Raw genomic sequence first — 24,000 nt, 5'->3', positions numbered from 1 at the left:
GACAGGGGGTGACAAACCCTAAATGGGGGTGATAACGAATGGAGGGAGGAACCTTTGCTATGGCTAGTCCGCAAACCCGAGTCTCAACCCCCAAATGGAAGGGGAACAACCCCGGCATGTCGGGGGGGCCCCCTTTTAACCGAGGGGGAAAATTTTGGGCGACCCAGCCCTGAACCCAAGTACCGAGGACGGGGGACGCAGGAATGAAGGGATTGGGGACCCGGGGCCCCCACGGGATGCAGACGAACCCCGAGAGGATAGGAGGACAAAAGGAGACGGGCCGGAGGCCAAATTTGAGAGGTAGACGACTTAGTCGATAAAAAGGGAAAAAAATGAGCCCCCCGGGGCGGGAGGGAAGGGGAAAGAGCGCCGCCCGAGAGAGAAAGGGGGGGGAAAAAAAGGAAAAGGGGCACGGCGACTATGTCTACACGGTCTAGGAAAGTCCCCGTCAAGGAGGGAGGATCCCCTTTTTCCTCGGGCCGACGCCCCTAAACCCGGGAAAAGACGAGCCCCCCCCTTCGAATCCGACATAAACCGAAGAAGCCGAAGGAGTACTCCGCTGGGACGTCCAAAGCCCGGGGTTTCCCGAAGAAACTACCGGAAGCGATGAAAACCGACGATCAAAAACCTGAAAAGGGAAAGGTGGGGTCCTAAAGATGACCAAACCGGGAAGATAGCTCGGGGGAGTTTAAGATGATCGCGGGACAAGGAGTTCCCCCCCGCATCTCTTCGATAGGATTCGAGTGGCTACTGACACCCAAAAAAGGGGTACCAATGGATCTAGCAAGGGAGTTTTTTCCACTTTCCCGTTTGAAAAATACTACCGACCCGGGACCCCGACTCCATAACTTTCCCGGGCTTTTCAACGAAGAGTATGAGATGAGCACCCGGGGGAGGGTCACCGCGAATGGGATTGTTCACACGGGAAAACGATGAAGGAGAATGGAATGAGGGATGATGGGGCACCCAAGAACACGCCGGGTTTTAAAAGGAAAACGGCATTTCCCGATCACCCCCCCCAAGGGCCCGGGGACCCGCCCCAAATCCAGCTTTTTCCCCAAGGCATCCCACATCAAAAACCGCATCCTTCGTTTGGGCCGACCTTCATAAGCTACAATTTGATAACAAAAATGCCGCTCTTACTACCACCGATCTATACTTCACAGGGAAGGGAAAAGGGCAAAAAAGGGCCCCCCTGATATCACAGCCTGGCCGTTTATCAAATGACAAGCAACCCCGCGCGCCATAGTAACATGCCACCTTCTCGGCCCCTACCCCCAAACCGGAATATTGAAAAGGAAAAATCCCCAAAACCGCCTTTTGATAGTTATGTGCGCCCCCCTGAGGTTTTCGGTTGATTATTTTTTCAACAAGGGTCACATGCACTGAGGCGCCGAGACCCTTTTCTACTCATTGGGGGGATAAGGGGACCAGAGCCCCCGGAAGCCGAGGAGACCATGCCCGGGAAAAGATTGAGGAGCACCAAGGAAGTCCGGAAGGAGGAAAAAGGGTGCAATTTTTGGGGGAAAAAGGGGATGGGAAAAGGGAAACCCCCGGGGGGATGGGGAAAAAATTGAACGGGGAAACGGAGGAAAGGGGGGGGTCTTGAGGGGCAATGTGGGGAATTTGGGGCCCTGAAAGCGCCAAACAAAGTGAACGAGTGGCGGAGGGGAGGGGCTCTCTATGAGGATGTTGAAGTGGGGTGCAAAACGCCCCCCTTGGGCCCGCACGGCTAAATCCCCCGCGGAGGCCGGGGCCCATCCAAAAAAAAGGGGGCCCCCCCGCGTCACCCGCCAAGACCACCCCGACGTTCAAGCAAGTTCCACCCCCCCCCAAATCAAAGCCCCAAGTGATGAAGTTTTGGACCCACCCAGACAGAAAGAGGAAGAGCCGGGGTCCCCAAAGAAAAAAGAAGGTGAAAGACCCCCCGGGAACCCACCTTTCACATTGTTTCCCCAGGGGGGCCAAAAACCTGGGGGAATTCCCCCCTCATTCCCAAATAACATTTACTTTTTTTTTTTTTTCCCTTTTCGTTTTGTTTTCTGGGTTTCCCCTTCGCCTTTTTTTTCCCCCCTTAGCCCGATGCTCCCGGCCTAAGTGGGAAAGGGTTTTTTTGTTTATTCTCGGGTTTTATCTTTTTCCCCCCTTAGCCCGATGCTCGGCCCAAGGGTGAGAAGGGTTTTTTTTGTTTTTTTTATTTATCTTTTTTATTTCCCCTTCACGACACCTTTAGGGCAAGCTTGGATGGGCGGGGGGGGGGGGAAAGCCCAAAGCAATTTTGATATAGGAGTCTTAGGGGGAGTTGCTCGAGGCCCCATGAACCGGTGAATATAATATGGCGGGGTTCCCTTAGTGAGAGTAATTGAAAATAGGGGATTCCAACTTAAAACCTTTTTTTCTTTAACAAGCCGAAATAACCGTTTAAGGAGAACGATGAGAACGCCCTTTTTTTACCGCCCGGGAAACCCTACTTTTAAAAACGAGTTATAAGCCCGTAATAACTTCGAGCTAACATATGTAACCGGGGGGCCACCGAATGGGGGGGAGAAGAATTTTGGGGAGAAATAAAATAAATGATAACTGGGGGATTGGGGGGACGAAGTCCGTAAAGTAAAACCGGGGGTATAATTAAGGGGGATGGGGGCCCGGGCGAAGTCCGGAAATTAAGGGGGGCATAAGCCGGGTGAAGTTTAGAAGAGGGGGAGTTTGGGGGGAGGGAAAAATTTTCAAACCCACGTTCCAAAGGGGATGGCGATGACATAAAGAGAGTTGGTCCTAAAAATCCCCGGGGAAGGGAAAGAGTTTATCGAGGGAAACCAACAATTTGGGGGAAATAAAAGGCCATGAGTCCGTCGGAGAAGATGAAGTCATTTATTTATTTTTTTCAGTTGATGCTTTAGTTAGTTATTCTGCAGCTTTTCTTTTCGTCCGTATCTGCCTTTTCAGTTTTGGGTCCCGCTTGCATTTTAAATTCCCTGGTCTAGGTAAATTAGTTACGAGTCTTTAGATCCAGTGATTGTCTAGTCTTAGTTTTCATGCAATATTCATTTCTGCCTAGATCTAGCTGTTAGCATAGCAGAGTTCAATTCCAAACTTAGTTTAATTTCCTCAACCCAAAAATGCGTGGCAGCAGCCAAACCAAAAATAGTTTCCAGATCTCTATGCATATTTATTACGCATCTCTCTCTGTGGGATCGATCCCTACTTCCCTGTGCTAAATTTTAGTATTCGTGGTTGAGGGTTTTGAAGGAGTGTTTTGTGTATCCAACGACCGAGATTCTCCAGTTCCGCGAGTTCCTAGACCCTGTGATCTAGTCGATTCGCTGGATCTAGGAGGCTTGATAATTTTACAAGCACTAGGAAGAGACAAAGCAAACACACTGATCACGCTCTTCAATGCTTGTTGGGATCTTCATTGGCCTTCCCCACAAAAGCATTAGCCTCATCCATATTAAGCAATCCTGGCTTGAGCTCAAAATGATTGGCATCGATCCCATCGTTGCCAATTGGTGGGTTCTCTACCTCTCTGTAAGCGTACATGTTTTGCACTGGCACTGTGGCTTGTTGTTCCTCTTTTTCTTTCAGCTGTTTCACCACATCTGCAAGTTGTAATTGGAGTTGTTGGACTACCGGATCTGGATGTGGTGCATTGTTCTCTTCGTTGTCCGCCATTGTTATTGCAACAGGAGTAGGCGGTTCTCTCTTAAGAGGCGAAAGTGATCGCCTTTGGTTGAGCCTTCTCTGAGCGTTTCTCCTTCGGTTGGATGCTTCGATCTCAGGATCGAATAACTCTAATGGTTGCCTTTTAGAGCGAGTGAGCATACAACCTAAAAAGAAAAACAAAAAAGTGAGAATAACTCAAAAAGAAGAAAAATAAAGCAAGTAAAATCTAAATTAGTAATCTTAATATTTATCACGATATTAGGCTATAGTAACACAAAATTGTCCCCGGCAACGGCGCAAAAAACTTGACTCAACTTATTTTTAACACAAGTATACCCGCAAGTGTACGGGGCTAATGTAGCAAATAGTAAGCAAAGAGTATCGTATCCACAGAGACAATGAGTGTCAACCTAATTACCACGAACCAACCTCAACTACTATCTAGATGAATCGGAATTTTGGTTTTCTGAATCTACTTAAAAGCAAGGTAAAAACAATTAAAAACAAATAGAGAACTAAAAACAAATAAGAGAAAACGGATGTAGATCAAGGATGAGAAGGGTAGAATCCTACGGGATCGATAACAACTATCCTATGCTCAACTAACTTCCTAAATATGCCAACAAAGGGTCTCAAGGGTTATTAAGCTATCACTAAGGTAAAACTATATTATTTCTCAAAGCATATAATTTGTAGATTGCTACCTAGAAGCGAAGTCTCCTTCCTAGAACTAAGGCAACAACTCCTAATAGCTCCTAAGATACTTAGCTTCATTCAAAGGCTCAAATCTCTCGACTATATTGGCGAAGACGTCAATTTCTTCTCTTTCAAATTAAACTACTCACTTCTCAGTTCTTGTAGTAAAACCCACATGCATTTATAAGGTGATCAGTTAAATAAATGTATAAGCACAGAAGAAATCAAAATAACCACATGAGCCAAGGCATAGAAAAAGGAAATCAATTAAACATAAGAATCATTGTATCTCCCCCATAGAACTCTATGAAGGATTTAGCTACTCATGTTCATCACAAAAGTCAAAGAAATATTCAAAGAAATATTCAAAAATATGGTTTGAACAAGAATAAAACTAAAAGTAGAAACTCCTAGAATTGGATTGGGCAGATTGGAGGTCTCGTTTTCAATCTTGCGATGAATACTCATCCTCTGCTCGTTCTTCTCTTCTTCCTAGGTGAAAAAGTAGTATTTTTGGGGTTGAAGGCGTGTAAGTTCTGTTTGGAGGCGTTTCCTAGGCATATATATACCTAGGGTTGACTTTGGGCCCGAAATAAACTGTTGAACGAAGCTGGCGGGTCGCCCGGTTGGGTGTGCGTCGAAGCTGGCGAGTCGCCAGCTGCTTACGGCATTTTTCTCGTCTTTTGCTGGCGGGTCGCCAGGTTCGTTTGCATGCGAACCTGGCGGGTCGCCAGCTATGTCACTGCTCCGCTCAGTCTTGGTAAAATGGCCATAACTTCTTCTACCGAACTCCGATTGAGACGTTTAAGATATCCACGCGAAGCTCTTTCGAAGACGAAGAGAATGGTATGCATTACATGCGAATCGGACTTGAAAATCTCTAGAAAAGCTGTCTCGAACACTGAGCAGCTGCACATCCATATGTTTTGTACATTTTTCTACACATTCTTCACAAAATGGTCCAAATACCGAAATAATAGAGAAGTAGCTATAACCATGTCTCAAAGTACACAATATATGATCAAAACCAAGTAAAACTACTCTCTAAAACCATGTAAAATCCAAGTGAATCAGCTCTGTTATGACTTATATAGTACTCACTTCGTCCATAAAAAATAGTCACATTTTGTCATTTTTAGATATCAATAAAAAATTAGTCTTATTTCAAAAAATAGAAAGTTTCTCTCTCACACTTTATCTATTTTTTCTTCTCTCTCCTATACTTTACCTGCTTTTTCTTAATCTCTCTTACTTTATCTACTTTTTATCTTTTCTCTTACTTTACCAAATTTCTTATTAAAATTCACAAGCGAGACTATTTTTATGGAGGGTGGAAATAGTATGGAATTGTCAATTGTGGGCGAGGAATCGGAGCCTTCAATGTACACCTAGAATTGGAGCCTATAAACAATTAAGTGAACATTATAGAGCATAATACAATATGCTAGGAGTAGTATTAATGATTCTTGCATCCTTTTTGTTTTTTGCATTCTATTTAGGAGTCCTATTAAGGTATTAGAGCGGGTGGCCGGCTATGAGATACATTTAACTGACCTAGCAGTATATCTGATTTAAATTTAAATCAGTTCGATAGAAAATTGGTCAAAAAGAAACAACTCAAGTAATGATGATAAGACGGAATGAGTATTTTAAAAAAATACTCCCTTCATCTCAAGAAAAAAGTCTATTTTACAATTAGTTCACTTTTATTTTTAAATTTTTTTACTGTAATAAGGTGGACTCGACAACGAACAATGCTATTCCATCTTTCACACAATTGACAATTTTTTTTAATTTCCGTGTCATTTCTAAAATCTCTAATTTTATGGAACGGGTAATATATATTGCAAGAGTCGTTACTACGCGGAATCGAACTATAAATAATGAATTGAGTTGGGCCCAGATTTGACCCACTATCTGGCCCGAAAATCAATTCGTTTCCATAAATGCCCAATAAAATCAGAGCAGGGCCGGCCCACAATTTCCATGTGATTACTCAAAATAACCCAACCAGGTTTAATCGCAGCCGTCGATCGGCGATGGAGAATTCCGACGTGCTCAGCTCGTCGACGGCGTGGAACGATTTCCTCGAGCGCCATCGAAAGGTGCTGTTGTACACACTCGCACAGACTCTTTTACCGTTGATTGATTGTTTAATTTGAGGCATTTCGAATTTAGGAATTTCCTTTCTTTTGTGTCAATTACTGTTACCTGGATCTTTTCATTTGTGTATATTCGTTGATTTTGGCAGAATTGATGATGAGAATGTTCTGTTTCAATGATTTTGCACTTTTTTGAAAAAAAATTATGTGAGTTGAAATTTTGTTGTTCATCAGTTTTCTGCTGCGAAGGCCTATGCAATGTGATTTTTAAAGTCTTATATTTACATTAATTTGTATTTGTATTATATTTTTATTTCTAGATGTGTAACTTAGTTGCTAGTTTACCTCCATAGAAAATGCAATAGCTTAATTAGTCATTTTCCTTGAATTTCTAAAATTAGTTCTTGAGCTGGTCTATTATATGGATTTGTGAGCTGAAACATTCGTGGATTTATAGGATCGTTTTTTAACAACACTCCAGATGCGGAAAGGGACTGTGTAGCTGTGCTGGATTTCCTTGGCAATATGGAAGCAGCCTCATTCCCTTTGGGCTTGATCTTCAGAGGAGATGGACAGTGAGTATTTTTTCTATCATTGTTATGAGGTTGCTTGTAACATGTGAACTTCTTTTCTATCTTTTTTTTTAATTATTTGAAGATTTATCTGATGGTGTGTTTAAGATTTATCATATTGAAGTGATCAAATGCAAGTTTCTCTTGAGAGTATTATTTCTAGACTGTCATTAGAGCAATAATGGAGTAGTTCTAATATTTGGCTGATTTGTTTGAATTAGTTTAAAACATAAATAATGGATAAGTTGAGCTAAAAATGGAGTTAGAAGATATCAAAGGAGTGTTACATTAGGTAGCAAGAACCAATGAGGAATGAAGAATTAACTGTGAACTCGTTTTAGAAGTGGATCGATCCTCTCGATATGTCTCGCGAAGATATAAGGAAAAATAAGGCAAAGGGCAGTTTGGTCAATTCACGTATTCTGTGAGGGGGAAGAATAAGAAAAGAAGATAAAAGAGTAGAAAAGTACAAAAATCTTCTAAAATGAAAAGTTCGCGTGCCGTGTTCCCATATTCTGAAAGAGGTGCGAATTGGATCTCAGATACTGAAAGACTTCCAATTTAATCTCAAACACTGAAATCTCTCGTGTTGGATGGTTGCAATGGTTTGGAGCCCATATCGGTGCTGGTCGGCCTACTTTGAGTTGGGGTGGGCTTGGCACGGTGGAGGTGAGTTGGGCGAGCTGTGGGTCTTTGTTGGGCTTGTGGATGTCGAGGGTTCTTCATGGGCTGATGTAGTGGGCTGGGCTTGTGCCGTTGATGAAGCTGCTGGAACTCTGGTGTCCTTATGACTTTGTTTTTGAGAAGTTCATTTGATAGATTTGTTTGCATGCTTTAAAAACAAAATTAGAAGTTTGATGATGGTGACCTGCGTCGTTCGCCCCGTTGATCACGTAATACAATACATAGACTTCTTGACAGTCATGTTTTAGGGACAGTCAGAAAGTGATACACTAGTCTCCTTCGCATAGTTGTCAATAGAAATTTTGTACTTTTACGCAGTCATGTTGTAGAAAATGTGTGGCTAACAACCATTTAGTAATTAAATATCTCTTACTCCAGAAACAATAAGATATTTTGCTGAGATCATTCGAAATACACATTTAATAGTATCAGCAAGCAATAATCTGACTAAACACGATTAGTGTTCATGATAGTTATCATAAAATGATAAAATACTTTTTTAAGGTAGAAAGGAAATTATTATTATGGTGACGAACATGGACAGCCGAAAGTGGAAAGACCAGCCACAATGCCACATTACTTAGTGGTAATATATTCGGCATGTATATTTGGACAAATATATATACTACCTTTGTCCCACTTAAAGTGAAGCATTTCTTGTTAAACACGAGAGTTTATATAGTGTTATTTTATGGGAGTTAGGTGGAGAAAAAATGAAGTACAGGTAGTTATTTTTTATTTTAAGTAACGTTTCAGTTTGAATCAGGGACGGGGCCGACTTACAAATTCTTGGCCTAGAGAAGCTATAATTTTTGTTTTTCAACTGCTCTCAATGGTTTATTTTTTCTATGTTCTGTTCTCTAAAGGGAGGCAAAAAAAAATTTCATGTTTATATTTTCTAGGGCTCTGACCCCTTATATCTTCTAAGGGGAGCAATTACATTTTATATTTTTAAATATAGGGATCAATAGGGATCAATTTAATGCTTACTAAATACTTTATTAAAATAATGCTCCATCCTTCTCATTCTAAGTTCAGCATTTATAATTGGCACAAATTTTTATGCAATTGTTTTTTTGAGTTGTTTGGATAAAGAATAAAGTAGAGAAGATAATGTTTCCATTTTAGGAAATATGTCAAATAGATAGGGCTATCAATGTGTCATTTAAATTGAGGGGGGAATTTGCCCCTTCTCACTATACATTGGCTCTGTCATTGGTTTGAATGAGATGTCCCAAAAAATAAAAATAGTCACTTTAAGTGGGACGAATGGATTATTTCATAGAAGAAAGTCCGAATAAATTTAGAGTGAATACATCAATGTATTTATCTTCCATTTTGTACATTTAATGGACACCACATGTATATATATACAGTTCTTTTATTTTTTTTGTTGCATTAATATTTGAAACTAAAATAGAAATGTGACAAGCTGAGTTGATGAAGACGATCACATCTTTTGCCCAGTTGATCACGTAATACAATACATATATACAGTTCTTTTATTTTTTTGTTGCATTAATATTTGAAACTAAAATAGAAATGTGACAAGCTGAGTTGACAAAGACGATCACATCTTTTGCCCAGTTGATCACGTAATACAATACATATAGACATCTTGATAGCGTGGAACTTGTTTCCTTTAGTTTATTTCCTAGCTACAGACAATGACACACAAAGTATCATTCGCATAATTCTTGTCGAAAAAATGTGGTAAGAAGAATTTGAGGTCGCGACGACAACCAACATCGCTTGCAAATTAATTGCATCGTCTACTTTTTGACCAAGTCTTGTGAGTTGTGAGGTTATAGCCAAGTATATTCATTTTGCACCAATTTGTGTCTACATAAAGAGAGCAACCCAATTGAAAATAAGTACAGTAGCAAATTAGTAATGGAGACTTCTATCTTTTCCTTTCTTCTTTCAATCTTGTTATTAAATGGCTTTGCCCTCTCCTTGGATTCAATCACAGATAAAAATGCACTCGTTTCCTTCAAAAACTCCATCACTTCCGACCCTTATGCTATTTTGAGCCACAATTGGTCCCAAAATACATCAGTTTGTAATTGGATTGGTGTGTCGTGCGGCCTCAAACACAGCCGTGTCACTGCTCTCAATCTCTCTCGATACGATTTTGCTGGATTTGTTGCTCCACACCTCGGAAACCTAACGTTTCTCAGATATTTGGACATCAGTTCCAATAGTTTCACGGGGATCTTACCCTTTGAGCTCTCTAAACTGCGTCGTTTGAAGGTGATGAATATGGGAATGAATTCATTCACTGGAGGAATACCAACATGGTTGGGCAGTTTACCTCAACTGAAAAAACTCTATTTGTACAACAACAATTTCTTAGGTACAATTCCTGCGACTTTGTTTAACAATTCCAAGCTCCAGATGTTACAAATAATAAACTTGAACTATAACCAGTTGAGTGGGTCCATACCACATGTCATTTTTAATGTGTCTTCCCTTAGAGAAATTAGTATTAGAAATAATAGTCTATCAGGTTGGCTACCTAGTGATATGTGCGATACTCTTCCAAATATCAAAGCACTTGACATTTTGGCCAACCAACTTTCTGGAGAAATTCCACCGAACATATGGAAATGTAGAGAGCTTGTGCTGCTGGAATTATCCATCAATCATTTCAATGGAAAAATCCCAAGTGAAATTGGAAGTTTGAGTGTGCTTAGAGAGTTGTGGCTCGGCTACAACGATTTCAGAGGTATATGATGCATCTCCTTTTAATTAGCTACAAATATGTGATTTCTATATTGTATATTGATGCTATAAAAAATCATTTCAACTTGCACATGAGACATGCAACTCTTTCTGCTCAGTTACCACGGAGAGACATTTGCATGAATGAGAGATAACAATAATGGTGGAAGGTCAAAATATTTAGTTCTTCTTTACACACGTTGAGGTAGTCATTTTGTTACCATCTAGTATGATTTAAAAGATGGTTTTCAAGAAATAAATGATTATCTAATTAAATCTGGTTTTTCAATAAATAAATGATTTAAAAGATGGTATCAAACACATGCTATGCTCATATCTTAACTATAGTGTTAAAAGACATCCTCTCATGATATATTTCTACTTGTAAAAATGCAGGAAAAATCCCTGAAGAAATAGGAAATCTTTCACAGTTAGAGGTGTTAAGCATCTCATCCTCCTCTCTGACTGAAAATATTCCATCTTCAGTGTTCAACATATCTTCCTTGAAATACATGGACCTCTCTAACAACAGTTTGTCTGGAAATATCCCAACTTTTCACATTCTACCTAAGTTGGAGGAATTATATCTGCTTCATAACAACTTACAAGGTATGTCCATAATTTCAAATATCCTCTATGGCAAAATTAAACCATTAAAGCAACAGCTTAATAACACTTGGTTTTTTGGACATGTCTACTATGGGGTGATAACAAACTATCAGATTGGCTCCCAAGTGATATATGCATCAACATGCCCAACATCAAAATACTTTTTCTCAGCGGAAATCAACTTGAAGGCCAGATTCCACCAAATATATGGAAATGCACACATCTTGAAAGGTTGGCACTATCCTTCAACAATTTTAGTGGCAACTTCCCATTTGAAATCGGAAAATTAAGCATGCTTAGGGAGTTGTATATGGGCTTCAACGATTTTCGAGGTATATATATGCATCCCTTTTTATTTTCAAATCTGATTTTACATTGAAACTTGTACATTGATATAGGGGTGGGGAAAAACTGAAATATCAATCCTATCGTACTGAAAAAAAATACTGAAAATACTAAATTTTTAGTCTACTGTGATTTTCGGTACGGTATAATACCTTACCAAAAGATTTAGGTAAGGTAACGATATAAATTTTCGTAAACTGTGATATGTCGAAATTCGGTATGTACTGTTAATTACGCTGTATTTCAAAAATATGGCTAAAATATAATTATAATTATATATTAAATATATTTTGTAAATTTATATATATACTCCCTCCGTCCACGAAAAATAGACAAGTTTTGCCATTTCGGTCCGTCCAAAAAAATAGACTAAAGTTCAAAAAGGAAAGTTTTCAACTAATACGAACCCTACACATCATTCTAAATGTGGAACCCACAATCCACTAACACTTATTTCACAACATTTTCCCTCCCTCTCTCTTACTTTTCCTATCTCTCTCTTACTTTACCAATAATACATTAAAACCCGTGTCATTCACAATCTTGTCTATTTTTTTTAGACAGAGGGAGTAATATCTAATGTGAAATATAAATTTAATTATATATATAATATATTTTTTTATTATAAAATCTAAATACTCACCTAACAACACTGCAGATATTGTCATGAAATCTTAATTGGTTTCAAATTGATAACAAATCAATAGTTTTGGTAATTTACATGCGATCATAAAGTCGGGTATGCAAAACTAGAAATTGGCGAAATATACCTGATATAGTTGGAAATTTTCAAAATATTTTTTCGATAAATTTTTGGTGGAAGTGTAAATTCCACTTCGATCCGCCGCTTCTGATCATTGTATAATTTTGTTGCTCTGATGGTACACAAATAACACAATTTTAGAAGCCTCTCTCTAATTAGAAATATATTCAAGGGTGCAAGCCATCACAAGATAATTGATTAATCATTATTTATCTTCTTTATAAATAATACAGAGTGCCCCAATATATTTACTCTGCTATCTTCCATGTGTAAGGATTTTTTTTTCCTTTTATTTTCTAACTAGCAAACCTAGTTGTGAGATGCGCCACAATAACCTCTTACAGTTTTGGTTTTTAGTCACTCCCCAAAAAACTTCATAGTAATAATGTTTAGAAAATATTTAAATATTATTTTCAACTCTTTTTGTTTACCGATATGAGATAAGGTTGCACTCCAACGCTTATATACAGATCCCTCCTTTTTCTTATCAGTTAAGGATAATATATACTCTCTCAATCTTATTATGTGAGTCGTTTCTTTTTTAGTAAAATCAACACCTTTAGTATTTCTTACTTTATGCTCCTCAGTTCTCTACTTTATTCTCTCTTAACTTAACTAACTAAACATCATTTTCTTAAATCTTGTGCCCAAAAGAAATGACTCACTTATAGTGGAACTGAAAAAGTAATATTATATAGAACTATAAGTTATAAGTTTATCATGTGGATGATTACAACTCTCAATCAATGCAACTTCAAATTTTGAAAAATATGCTTATTCAATCATAGCAGTTATTTTTAGGGGTATGTAAAGTTTTAATGAAAGCTTATCCAAACTGTTGTGTCAAAAGGAACCCTATCATGGTTGACAGTGAAGCATCCTCTCATGATATCTTCCTGTTTCTGAAAATGCAGGAATCATCCCTGAAGAAATAGGGAATCTTTCACGGTTAGAGAGGTTAAGTATCCCAGCCTCTTCTCTGACCGGAAACATTCCATCTTCAGTGTTCAGCATATCATCGTTGAAAATCCTGGACCTATCTAATAACAGTCTGTCTGGAAATATGCCAACTTCTCTCAATCTGCCTATGTTAGAGGGGTTATATCTTTATAATAACAACTTACAAGGTATCTATGTCTCTAATTTCAAATATCTTCTATGTCAAAAATCACTATTAAGTATTAAAGAAACAGCTTAATAACCATTGGTTTTTTCGAGATGATGTCTACTTTGAGGTATAATACTGATATTGGGAGTGATAATGAACTATCAGATTTGTTCCCAAGGGATATATGTAGCAATATGCCCAACATCAAGATACTTTATCTCTACGGGAATCAACTTGAAGGCCAGATTCCGCCAAATATATGGAAATGCACACATCTTGAGGTCTTGGCATTATCAGGCAACCATTTCAGTGGTAACATCCCATTTGAAATCGGAAAATTGAGCATGCTTAGGGAGTTGTATTTGGGCTTCAACGATTTTCAAGGTATTTATATACATCTCTTTGGTCGTCCAATTATAAGTGAGTTATTTCCTTGTTTTAGTAAAAAGCTACACTACTAATCTTTCTTACTTTATTCTCCCTTTCTTTAAGCTCTCCTCAATTCTGTACTTTATGATCCCTTGTACTTGATTCTCTCTTCACTTAACTTACTAAACATCATTGTTTTTAAATCCCGTACCCAAAAGATTTGACTCACTTATAGTGGGACAGAGGGAGTAATAAAATAAAGAACATATATGATACACCTCTTGTCCATCGCAACTTTTGAAATTTGGAAAAATATGCTTATTCAATTATTGCAGTAATTCTTATCAATTTAAGATGTGTAAAGCATCAATGAAGGCTTAACTGAACTGTTGTGATAAAAAGCCACCCTCTCATGATATCTTTCTACTACCAAACATGCAGGAATCATCCCTGCAGAAATAGGGAATCTTTCACGGTTAGAGAAGTTAAGTATCCCAGACTCCACTCTGACAGGAATATTTCCATCTTCAGTGTTGAACATATCTTCATTGAAATCCATGGGCTTCTCTAACAACAGTTTGTCTGGAAATATCCCAAGTGATATGTGTGATAGTATCCCAAATATCGAAGCACTTGATCTTTCGGGCAACCAACTTTCTGGTGAAATTCCACCAAACATATGGGAATGCAGACACCTTCAGCAGCTGGCATTATCTGTTAATCATTTCAATGGAAAAATCCCAAGTGAAATTGGACGTTTGAGTATGCTTAGAGAGTTGTACCTGGGCGTTAATGATTTCAGAGGTATTATGCATATGCATCTCTTTTTAATTAGCTACATATATGTGATTTCTATATTATATATCATTGCTATAAAAAATCATTTCAACTTGCACATAAGACTTGCAACTCTTTGTACTATGTTAACATGGAGAGACACTTGCATGAATGAGAGATAATAATAATAATGGAGGAATGGTCATTATCAAAATATACATTCCCTCCGTCCCACAATAAGAGTATTTTTTCCATTTTGGTCTGTCTCATAATAAGAGTCCACCACTTTCACTTTTACTATAAATGGAAGTAGGTCTCACATTCCACTAACTTAATACTCTCACACTTTAACTTTTACTATATATACAGGTGAGGCTCGTAATCCACTAACTATTTCCACCATTTTACTATACATTTCTTAAAACTCATGCTATGTCAACTATGGACTCATATTCCGGGACGGAGAGAGTAGTTCTTTTTTACACGTGTGTTGAGAAATTCGTTTTGTTACCAGCTATTATGATTTAAAATATGGTTTTGAAAAAATAAATGATTATCTAATTAAACCAGGTTTATGTATCAAACACATACTAAGCTAATATCCAAACTGTTGTATTAAAAGGCATCCTCTCATGTTATCTTTCTACTTGTAAAAATGTAGGAATAATCCCTGAAGAAATAGGGAATCTTTCACAGTTAGAGAGGTTAAGTATCCCAGCCTCCTCTCTGACCGGAAACATTCCATCTTCAGTGTTCAACATATCGTCGTTGAAATTCCTGGACCTATCTAATAACAGTCTGTCTGGAAATATGCCAACTTCTCTCAATCTGCCTATGTTAGAGGGGTTATATCTTTTTAATAACAACTTACAAGGTATGTCTGTCTCTAATTTCAAATATCTTCTATGTCAAAAATCACCATTAAAGAAGCAGCTTAATAACCATTGGTTTTTTTGACATGTCTACTTTGAGGTATAATACTGATATTGGGATTAATAATGAACTATCAGATTTGTTCCCAAGTGATATATGCAGCAATATGCCCAACATCAAGATACTTTCTCTCTACGGGAATCAACTTGAAGGCCAGATTCCGCCGAATATATGGAAATGCACACTTCTTGAGTACTTGGCATTATCAGGAAACCATTTCAATGGTAACATCCCATTTGAAATCGGAAAATTGAGCAATCTTAGGGAGTTGTATATGGGCTTGAATGATTTTCAAGGTATATATACACATCTCTTTGGCTGTCCCATTATAAGTGAGTCATTTCCTTGTTTTAGTAAAATGCAATACCTTTAATCTTTCTTACTGTATTCTCTCTTAGTTTAAACGCTCCTCAATTCTCTACTTTATGATCTCTTCTACTTTACAAAAATGAGGCTCATATTTCATTAACTTTGTCTATCATATGTCTTTACTTTTTCTTAAAACCCATAGGAGTCAACTATGGACTCCTATTCTGGGACCGAGGGGGTAGGGTTATTCTTTTTAAAAAATGTGTTGAGAAAGTCATTTTGTTACCAGCTAGGATCTAAAGATGGTTTTGAAGAAATATATGATTATCTAATTATACCACGTTGCTGTATCAAACACATGCTAAGCTCATATACAGATTGTTGTGTTAAAAGGCATCCTCTAATGATATCTTTCTACTTCCGAAAATGCAGGAATAATCCCTGAAGAAATAGGGAATCTTTCACAGTTAGAGAAGTTAAGTATCCAAGACTCCTCTCTGACCGGTAATATTCCATCTTCAGTGTTCAACATATCTTCATTGAAATTCATGGACCTTTCTAACAATAGTTTGCCTGGAAATATCCCAACTTTTCACGATCTTCCTAAGTTAGAGGAATTATATCTGTTTCATAACAACTTAGAAGGTACTTTTATAATTTGAAATATCCGATACACTCCCTTCGTTCACAAAATATCTTCCATGAGAAACAAAACTATTTAGCACTTTGTTTCTTCTACTTTGTCTAATTTGTGGTACAGTACTCATACATGGAAAAAACATCAAAAGTAGTTTTAAAATAAAATGTGAGTGAAACGTGGGGTCCATTACCAAAAGTAGTTAAAAGTAAAAAGAGACAGATAATCGTGGATGGACGAAAAAGAAAAGTTAGGAGAGTTAATTGTGTACGGAGTGAGTGTGATTTTATAGCAGTATTTATTTTGGAGAATAATTTACAGCTTTCCTCGTATCAGAAATTGCATATAATTCTTGTGATGATCAATGGTAGAATTTCGCCGATACATTAAATAACACGATTTCAGGAGGAATTCCAGCAGAAATTGGGAAGCTTACACAACTAGAGGTATTGGACCTTATAAATACCTCTCTAACTGGAAATATCCCAGCTTCCGTTTTCAACATTTCTTCTTTGACAGAACTGGAACTGAGCTACAACAGCTTATCTGGTAATTATCAACTTTCCTGAAAACATAGATGCTCTATATGCTCACTAAGCTTTCATAGTTTTGTGTGTAGTTTAAATTATGATTTGTTTCTTACAATTAAATTCAACTGATGAAGATAATTTTGCGACTTTATAAAAGTATGATGTAAACTAGAAGGTATACTGATGATTTAGTAGGTATATGATCATTTTTATCGTTATATAAGATTGAGAAAAGATCAATTTTGGTCCTAAACATATGACCAAAATACGAATTTAGTCCAAAACATTCATTTTTTGAAAAACAGGTCCATAACAAATGAAAATGTCGACAAAGTAGTCCTTTTTTTTACGGTTCCGTCAAAAAACTAACTGTCATCGGTAATTGCACAGCGGCATGACCGTTAGTTTTTTGACGGAACCGTCAAACAAGGACCACTTCAACAAGAATTTCATTTTTATGGACCTGTTTTTCAAAAAGTGAATGTTTTGGACCAAATTCGTATTTTGGTCATATGTTTAGGACCAAAATTGACCTTTACTCTATAACATCATATTGTGTAAAGAAAGTTCAACGTATACTTTGATGGCCTTAACAGATTAATAAATTATACACAGAAGCTAATTTATGACTTTGTTTTGGCCAATATGTTCTTCAATCATTTTCTTATGAGATAAGTATTCTTTTTTATGTGAAACTAAGGAGAACATAACAGCATTGTTAAGTTTTCCATATTCAGTCTTGAAGAATCTTTCATTGAATGAGTTTTCAGGTACTCTTCCTTCCAATATGGGGACCTCACTTCCCAATCTCGAATTTCTTTATTTGGCTCACAACAAACTCGATGGTCCAATTCCAAGCTCTATCAACAATGCTTCCAAACTTACCAGGTTGGACATGGGAAACAACTTCTTCACTGGCTTTATTCCAGACTTTGGAAATTTGAAACACCTACAAGGTATATTTCTCGGGGGAAATCATTTGAGTGGAGCTCAAGAGACATTTCTCTCTTCGTTAACTAATTGTCGAGATTTGAAGTACTTGGAAACATTAGAAAATTCACTGAATGGTATCCTACCTGCTTCAATTGGTAATTTATCCTCTTCTCTTCAAGAATTGTCGGTAGGAAACAACAACATCTTTGGTGTCATTCCTTCTCAAGTTGGAAATTTAAGTAGTTTGCTGTCTTTAAATCTTGGAGGGAATCAATTGCGTGGACCCATTCCACCATCAATTGGGAATTTGAAGAAGCTCCAAAGAATGTATCTTTTTGGTAATAAGTTGGGAGGGTCTATCCCTGATGACATTTGTCAAATGAATAATTTGGGGGACTTGTACCTTAATCAAAACTTGTTTATTGGTTCAATACCAGAATGTTTGGGTGAAGTCAAATCCTTGAGAGTGATCTACTTAGGCTACAACCAGTTGAATTCCACCATCCCTTCCAACTTTTGGAATCTTACAGACCTCTTGGCTTTTAGCTTGACCTCAAATTATTTGAGCGGTCAATTGTCATCTCAACTTGGACATTTAAAGTCAATTGACAATCTAGACTTATCTTTTAATCAATTTTCAGGTGTTATCCCTATCTCAATTGATGGTTGCCAGTCATTGGAATATCTCTCCTTATCAAAAAATTTGTTAGTGGGATCTATTCCCCAATCCTTGGGAAATGTTAGAAATTTGATAACATTGGATTTGTCTTACAATAACCTTTCCGGATCTATACCCAAGTCATTAGAAGACCTTCATTTTCTTCAGTATTTCAATGTTTCCAACAACAAATTGGTTGGGGAAATTCCAGACAAGGGCTTTTTTGGTAACTTGAATGATAAGTCTTTTTCCAACAACCTTGCCCTTTGTGGTCCAATAAGATTTAAAGTTCCACTCTGCACAGAAAATCATCATAGATCAAGAAGCTTGATGAAATTTATAGTACCTTCAGTGCTATTAGCTGTGACTGTGGTGATTGTCATCCTCGTGTTTATAAAGAAATTTAAACCGAAGAAATCACCAATGCCCAGTGACATTGCGCCGATGACTGGATATAGAAGAGTTTCTTACATAGAGCTAGAGCATGGAACAAGTTGTTTTAGTGAGAGCAACCTTCTTGGAAGAGGAAGTTTTGGTTTGGTATTTGAAGCAACGCTTTCTGATGGGTTGAAAGTTGCAGTAAAAGTTTTCAACTTGCAATTACAAGGTGCTGAAAGGAGCTTTGATACTGAAACTGAGATACTTGGGAGCATTCGACACAGAAACATAGTTCGAGTTATTGGATGTTGCAGTAGCCCAGACTTTAGAGCTCTGGTTCTCACATACATGCCAAATGGGAGCTTGGATAAATGGTTATATTCCAATGTGCATTGTCTAGGTCTTATACAGAGACTGAAGATAGCAATTGACGTTGCGGCAGCCTTGGAATATCTTCACCATGGTCATACATTCCCAGTTGTCCATCGTGATGTAAAGCCAAGCAATGTTTTGCTCGATCAAGACATGGTCGCTCATCTTGGTGATTTTGGCATTGGGAAGCTTTTTGATGATGGAGAAGTTGTCGTCCAAACACGAACATTGGCAACCATCGGTTATGCAGCACCAGGTGATGCATAGTGCTAAACTTTCCATCTTCAATTATATTATCGTTTTTTTCTTTTTGAAATATCAATGTTTAATATGATACTCATGATGCATGTTGTGCGGTTAGAGTTGGGAATGGAAGGGAAAGTGTCCACACATGGAGATGTGTACAGTTTCGGGATAATGTTGCTCGAGATGTTTACAGGGAAGAAGCCAACAGATGGTATGTTTGATGGGGAAATGAGGTTGAAAGAGTGGGTAAGTGAAGCACTGCAAGAAAAATCAGTTCCTCTTGCACCCACTTTGCTATCTAGTGAAGATCAACTTTTCTGTGCAAAGGAGCAATGTGTGTTGTTAATTTTTGAGCTAGCTATGAAATGTTTAGCCACTGCACCTCGTGAAAGAATAAACATGATTGAAGCAGTGACTACTCTCCAGAGGATCTTTGCAACAATGGTAACAAAGAGGCATAGTCCACCATATGTTTTTTCTATTAGTATTCACAATAATGGGTTATGATGCTTGTAACATAGTGTGTGCACTCTTAATTTGTCTATAGCGAACTCATATTGTGTAAAGACTACGTAGAGAAGTTTAGGTTGGATACTGTTATTGTACAGTGAATTGCAGAGCTTATTAGTGGTTTGAGTGAGGAGTTGCAATCCTTTGTTGGGATGTGCAAACCTCTACTGCACTATATATTTGTACAGTTTTCAACTACTTTGAGTTATTAAAGTGAGTCTATATGTTTAATAAATTGTATTTTGAGTGGAGAAAGGTGTTCAATATATATGAATGGAGTACATTTCTTGAACAGCAATCTTGTCATATTTTTCTATTCCACTTAAAGTGGAGCATTTCTTGTTTGGTTGAATTTTATGCGGTGTTCTTCAATGTGTTGAATATAAAGAGAATAAATTAGGAAAAGTGATTGTTCCTATTTTAAGAAATGTGTCACTTCAATCGAAACATTCCAAAAAAGAAAACGAGTCATTTTAAGGGGATAAAGTGAATATTATACGATCATTGTAAACTAATCATCCTAAGGAAATGGTGGTTGAATTTTACGTGGTGTTATGTGAATATAAAGAGAATAAATTAGGAAAAGTGATGTTCCTATTTTTTTAAGAAATGTGTCACTTCAATCGAAATATTCCAAAAAGGAAATGAGTCATTTTAAGGAGACAAAGTGAATATTAATTATCATTATAAACTAATCATCCTAAGCAAATGGCCCCTCTTTACCGATGTTTGTAAGCTTGCTGCTTACAAACATTAATATATTATAACTTTGGTATTTTATCGCGAAATAGCAAAGAAATAATTTTTCATATTCGTATCAAACAACAAAAGACACGATCTGGTCAAATTTTCTAAACCCAATGAGTAACATCATACTCTCTCCGTTCCATAATAATGGAGGGATTCCTTTCGGCACGGGGATTAAGAAAAATTATGTTAGGTGAGTTAAGTAAAAGGATAATAAAGTGGAAAATGAAAAATATAGAGAGATGAAGAGAGAGAAAAGTAAGACAGAGTAAAGTAGGTGTGGAAAAACGTATTGACTTTTACTAAAAAGGGAAATGACTCTATTACTATGGAACGTACCAAAATGGCAAAATGACTCTATTACTATGGAACGGAGAGAGTATGTAATTTTAGGTACTTCGAAGAAGTGTGTAAAGATCACACAAGTTCAATAAAATGTTTTCAGTATTACAACTTTTCTGCAAGAATACATCTCCTTTGATTCATGTAGTTGTCCTTGGGGTCTATGATTTATCGTCAACTCATAGAAAGCATTGGTGTTTGTTGTCACTAGACAAAATAGGATCTTAATATTTAAAAGTGTTAGTTGAGTCGTTTCGTTTGGAAACATGATTTAAGAAATTGATGTTTAAATGTGTACGTGGAAATAGAATAAAAGAGAGAATAAAGTTTTTTTGCCAGAAAAAAAAAGAGGAAGACTCAACTACATTGGAACAAAGAAAGTAATTTAATTTCATGGACAGGAGAAGTATGTTATGACCAAGTTATAATTTCCTCCATTCCAGGAGATGTAAAAGCTGACGATCAGCTTCAAGAGAATGTATGGCCTTGGTTTTTTGTATACTATAGACGACCCATTTAATAACTCGGTTGGGTTAGATTTTTCAATGTTTTTTTATTAATTTATAAAAGCAAAAAAATCAATATTAGTTATATACTCCCTCCATCCGCGAATAGGAGTCTACGAAATCACCGTAAAACCATGGTTAAAGAAAGTCATGTTACCAGTAGGAATTTCTGTTGTCATTGTGTTGATTGTAATGCTTGTTCTCATGTGGATGTGCAAGCGGAAAAAAATAGCACTCTCAGTTGCTATTTCACCACCAGTTAGCGAATGCAGAAGAATTTCTTACACAGAACTTGAGCGAGGAACAAGTTCATTTAGTGAAACTAGGCTTCTTGAAAGAGGTAGTTTTGGTTCTGTGTTTGAAGTAACTCTTTCTGATGGGTTGAAAGCTGCAGTGAAAGTGTTCAACTTGGAACTGCAACGAACGGCAAGGAGCTTTGATGTTGAAACTGCTATATTGAGTAGCATTCGACACAGAAACTTAGTTCGAGTTATTAGATGTTGTTCTAATATGGATCACGCAAACCTTTTTATGATGAAGATAATGGGGTCTTTGAACAGCATTTGGACATCATTTTGCTTTGGGAAATTTGGTTTTAGTCAGACCTTCGAATCCGGCGGCCCCCTTGCCATATCTCCCCCTTTTCGGACCCCAATCAACCCCTGGGCCCCATGTTTATCCCCATGATTGTAATACCCGGGGTTCAAAACATCCTCTCCCTTTGTGAAAGGATTTTTCCCCTCAAAGGTTCTTAGATTCATCTTTCGGGCAACCGGGTTTTCCCTCATTCCCCTCCTTTTTTGGGAAAAAAATTTTTCCTCAAATCCGGGTCAAGCATACCTATAAGACCAAGAAGTCCCAAAACAAGTAAAATAGGTCCAGAAGATGACCCCTTGGCCTTTAAAAGGGGGGAGAGGTAAAGTCAAGATTTCAAATCCCATTTGGGGTTTCTAATGCAAAATGGTCTCTAACAACAATTTGGGTCATAAAGTAAAAAAATTAAAAAATTGCCCTTTTAAATTAGGGGGGGCAGGGTCAAACAATGAAACTTGCATCAAATAAAAGTGATCCCATCCCTAACCAAAGCCCTTAAAAACCCCCTATCAAAGTAAAACTTATCACAAATTTTCCCTAACCTTTTGCGTGTCATCAAAAATTTTCCCTTCTCTAAAAAGTCCAAAAATAAGCCCTGGTATGGGGAAACACAACCCAACAACCCTTTTTTAAGGTAACCAAAAAAAAATTATTTGTTGTAAGACCTTTTATAAAGGATCCAAAAACATCCAAATCCATGGAAAAAAATTTGATTTTTATGCAATAAAAGAACCTTTTCATGCCAAGACACACATCGTAAACACTTTGTATCTCTTGGTCCCAAATCCATCCACTCTACCAATCCACATATTAACATTTCTTATAAAAGAATTGACATTTTTTGAAGGGCTAGGGGGTACACGAAAGGATCCTCATAGCTTGTAAGACTAAACTTAACAATAAAATTTAGATTTTCATGCCACTATCAAACAAACCACAAGTGATAAGAGTATCAATACAAATGGGCATTTGAAAAAAAATACATTCACTTGTTTCATTAAATCATTATCACAATTTAAATGAGAATACTTAAACCCTTTGGGAAAGAGGTGATTAACTTGACCGGGGGGCCCATGAGTTCATCACCGGAAAGGTTACTGGGGCATCCACCCTTTTCACATTCCAACCCTTTCCCAAATTCCCTGCCTCAAAATGTCATCCAAGAGAAAAGACAAGAAAAGGTTAGTGAAATAAAGGTCATTCTCCTCCCCAAGGGCAAAAATAATAGGGGGGTTTTGGGAGCCCTCCCATGGGGATCTTAGAATCTAACAAGCAACCTTTTTTCTCACATGCTTGTGGTTTTTCTCTTTGAAAGTTTTGGGATTCACCTCACCCCCGCCACTCTCTTTCTTGGCTTTTTGCATCTCCATTTTCGCCTTTTTCCGCTTCTTTTTGCTTTTGAAGCATGCCCCATTTTCTAGCTTTTGCTCTTTCTCTCGTTTCCCCTCTCAAGTGCTTATTCCCATTATCAACCTCATGTGGCTTTGGTTGTTGTTCAAGTTTTAAGGGGCATTTAATGGCTCACTCCCGCCCCGGTTTCCCCTTATGCTAGACATGCCATCATTAAAAAGGGGGCATCTTGTGAAAGATATAGCCGTGCTAAAGGAAAATTTTGAAAGACCGAACAAGAAACCCTTTAGCCATTGAGAAAATTTTTTTTTCATTCCATGGAAAAATTCTACATTACGATTTATACTACAAACCCCCATCTAGAATGCCGTGACTAATTCCTTCACAAATTTTTAACAAACTCGATAAAAACAATACAAGTAAATGTTTTTTCCCCAAAGTTTGCCCCTTTGTCTTTCCCCTTTGACCACAAGTCTTCCAAGTACAATGGTCCCTTTGTTTGATTGGGGAAAGATCCCCAACCTTCATCGATGTGGCCCAAAC

At 37.6% G+C, this 24,000-nt stretch overlaps 1 protein-coding gene across 5 annotated transcripts; it reads left to right on the top strand.

The window, feature by feature from the left end:
* Window positions 1-6,335: 6,335 nt before the first annotated feature.
* On the top strand, window positions 6,336-20,113 carry LOC125205418 (LRR receptor-like serine/threonine-protein kinase EFR). Of its 5 annotated transcripts, none has more exons than XM_048104335.1 (14): window positions 6,336-6,464; window positions 6,919-7,036; window positions 10,305-10,445; window positions 10,838-11,050; window positions 11,164-11,382; window positions 13,073-13,285; window positions 13,432-13,650; window positions 14,077-14,439; window positions 15,074-15,286; window positions 15,423-15,641; window positions 16,087-16,158; window positions 16,697-16,840; window positions 17,592-19,418; window positions 19,524-20,113. In XM_048104335.1, the coding sequence occupies exons 2-14, from the start codon at window positions 7,030-7,032 to the stop codon at window positions 19,913-19,915; spliced, it is 4,242 nt and encodes a 1,413-aa protein (XP_047960292.1). In that variant the 5' UTR covers window positions 6,336-6,464; window positions 6,919-7,029; the 3' UTR covers window positions 19,916-20,113. The 5 variants fall into 5 exon arrangements, with proteins under 5 accessions (XP_047960292.1, XP_047960291.1, XP_047960289.1 ...); XM_048104334.1 differs by having other exon boundaries at window positions 10,272-10,445; XM_048104332.1 differs by having other exon boundaries at window positions 10,227-10,445.
* Window positions 20,114-24,000: the final 3,887 nt, after the last annotated feature.

Source organism: Salvia hispanica, chromosome 2 (genome assembly GCF_023119035.1).
Source record: "Salvia hispanica cultivar TCC Black 2014 chromosome 2, UniMelb_Shisp_WGS_1.0, whole genome shotgun sequence".
NCBI lineage: Eukaryota > Viridiplantae > Streptophyta > Magnoliopsida > Lamiales > Lamiaceae > Salvia > Salvia hispanica.
This window is presented reverse-complemented; position numbering and strand designations above follow the sequence as displayed.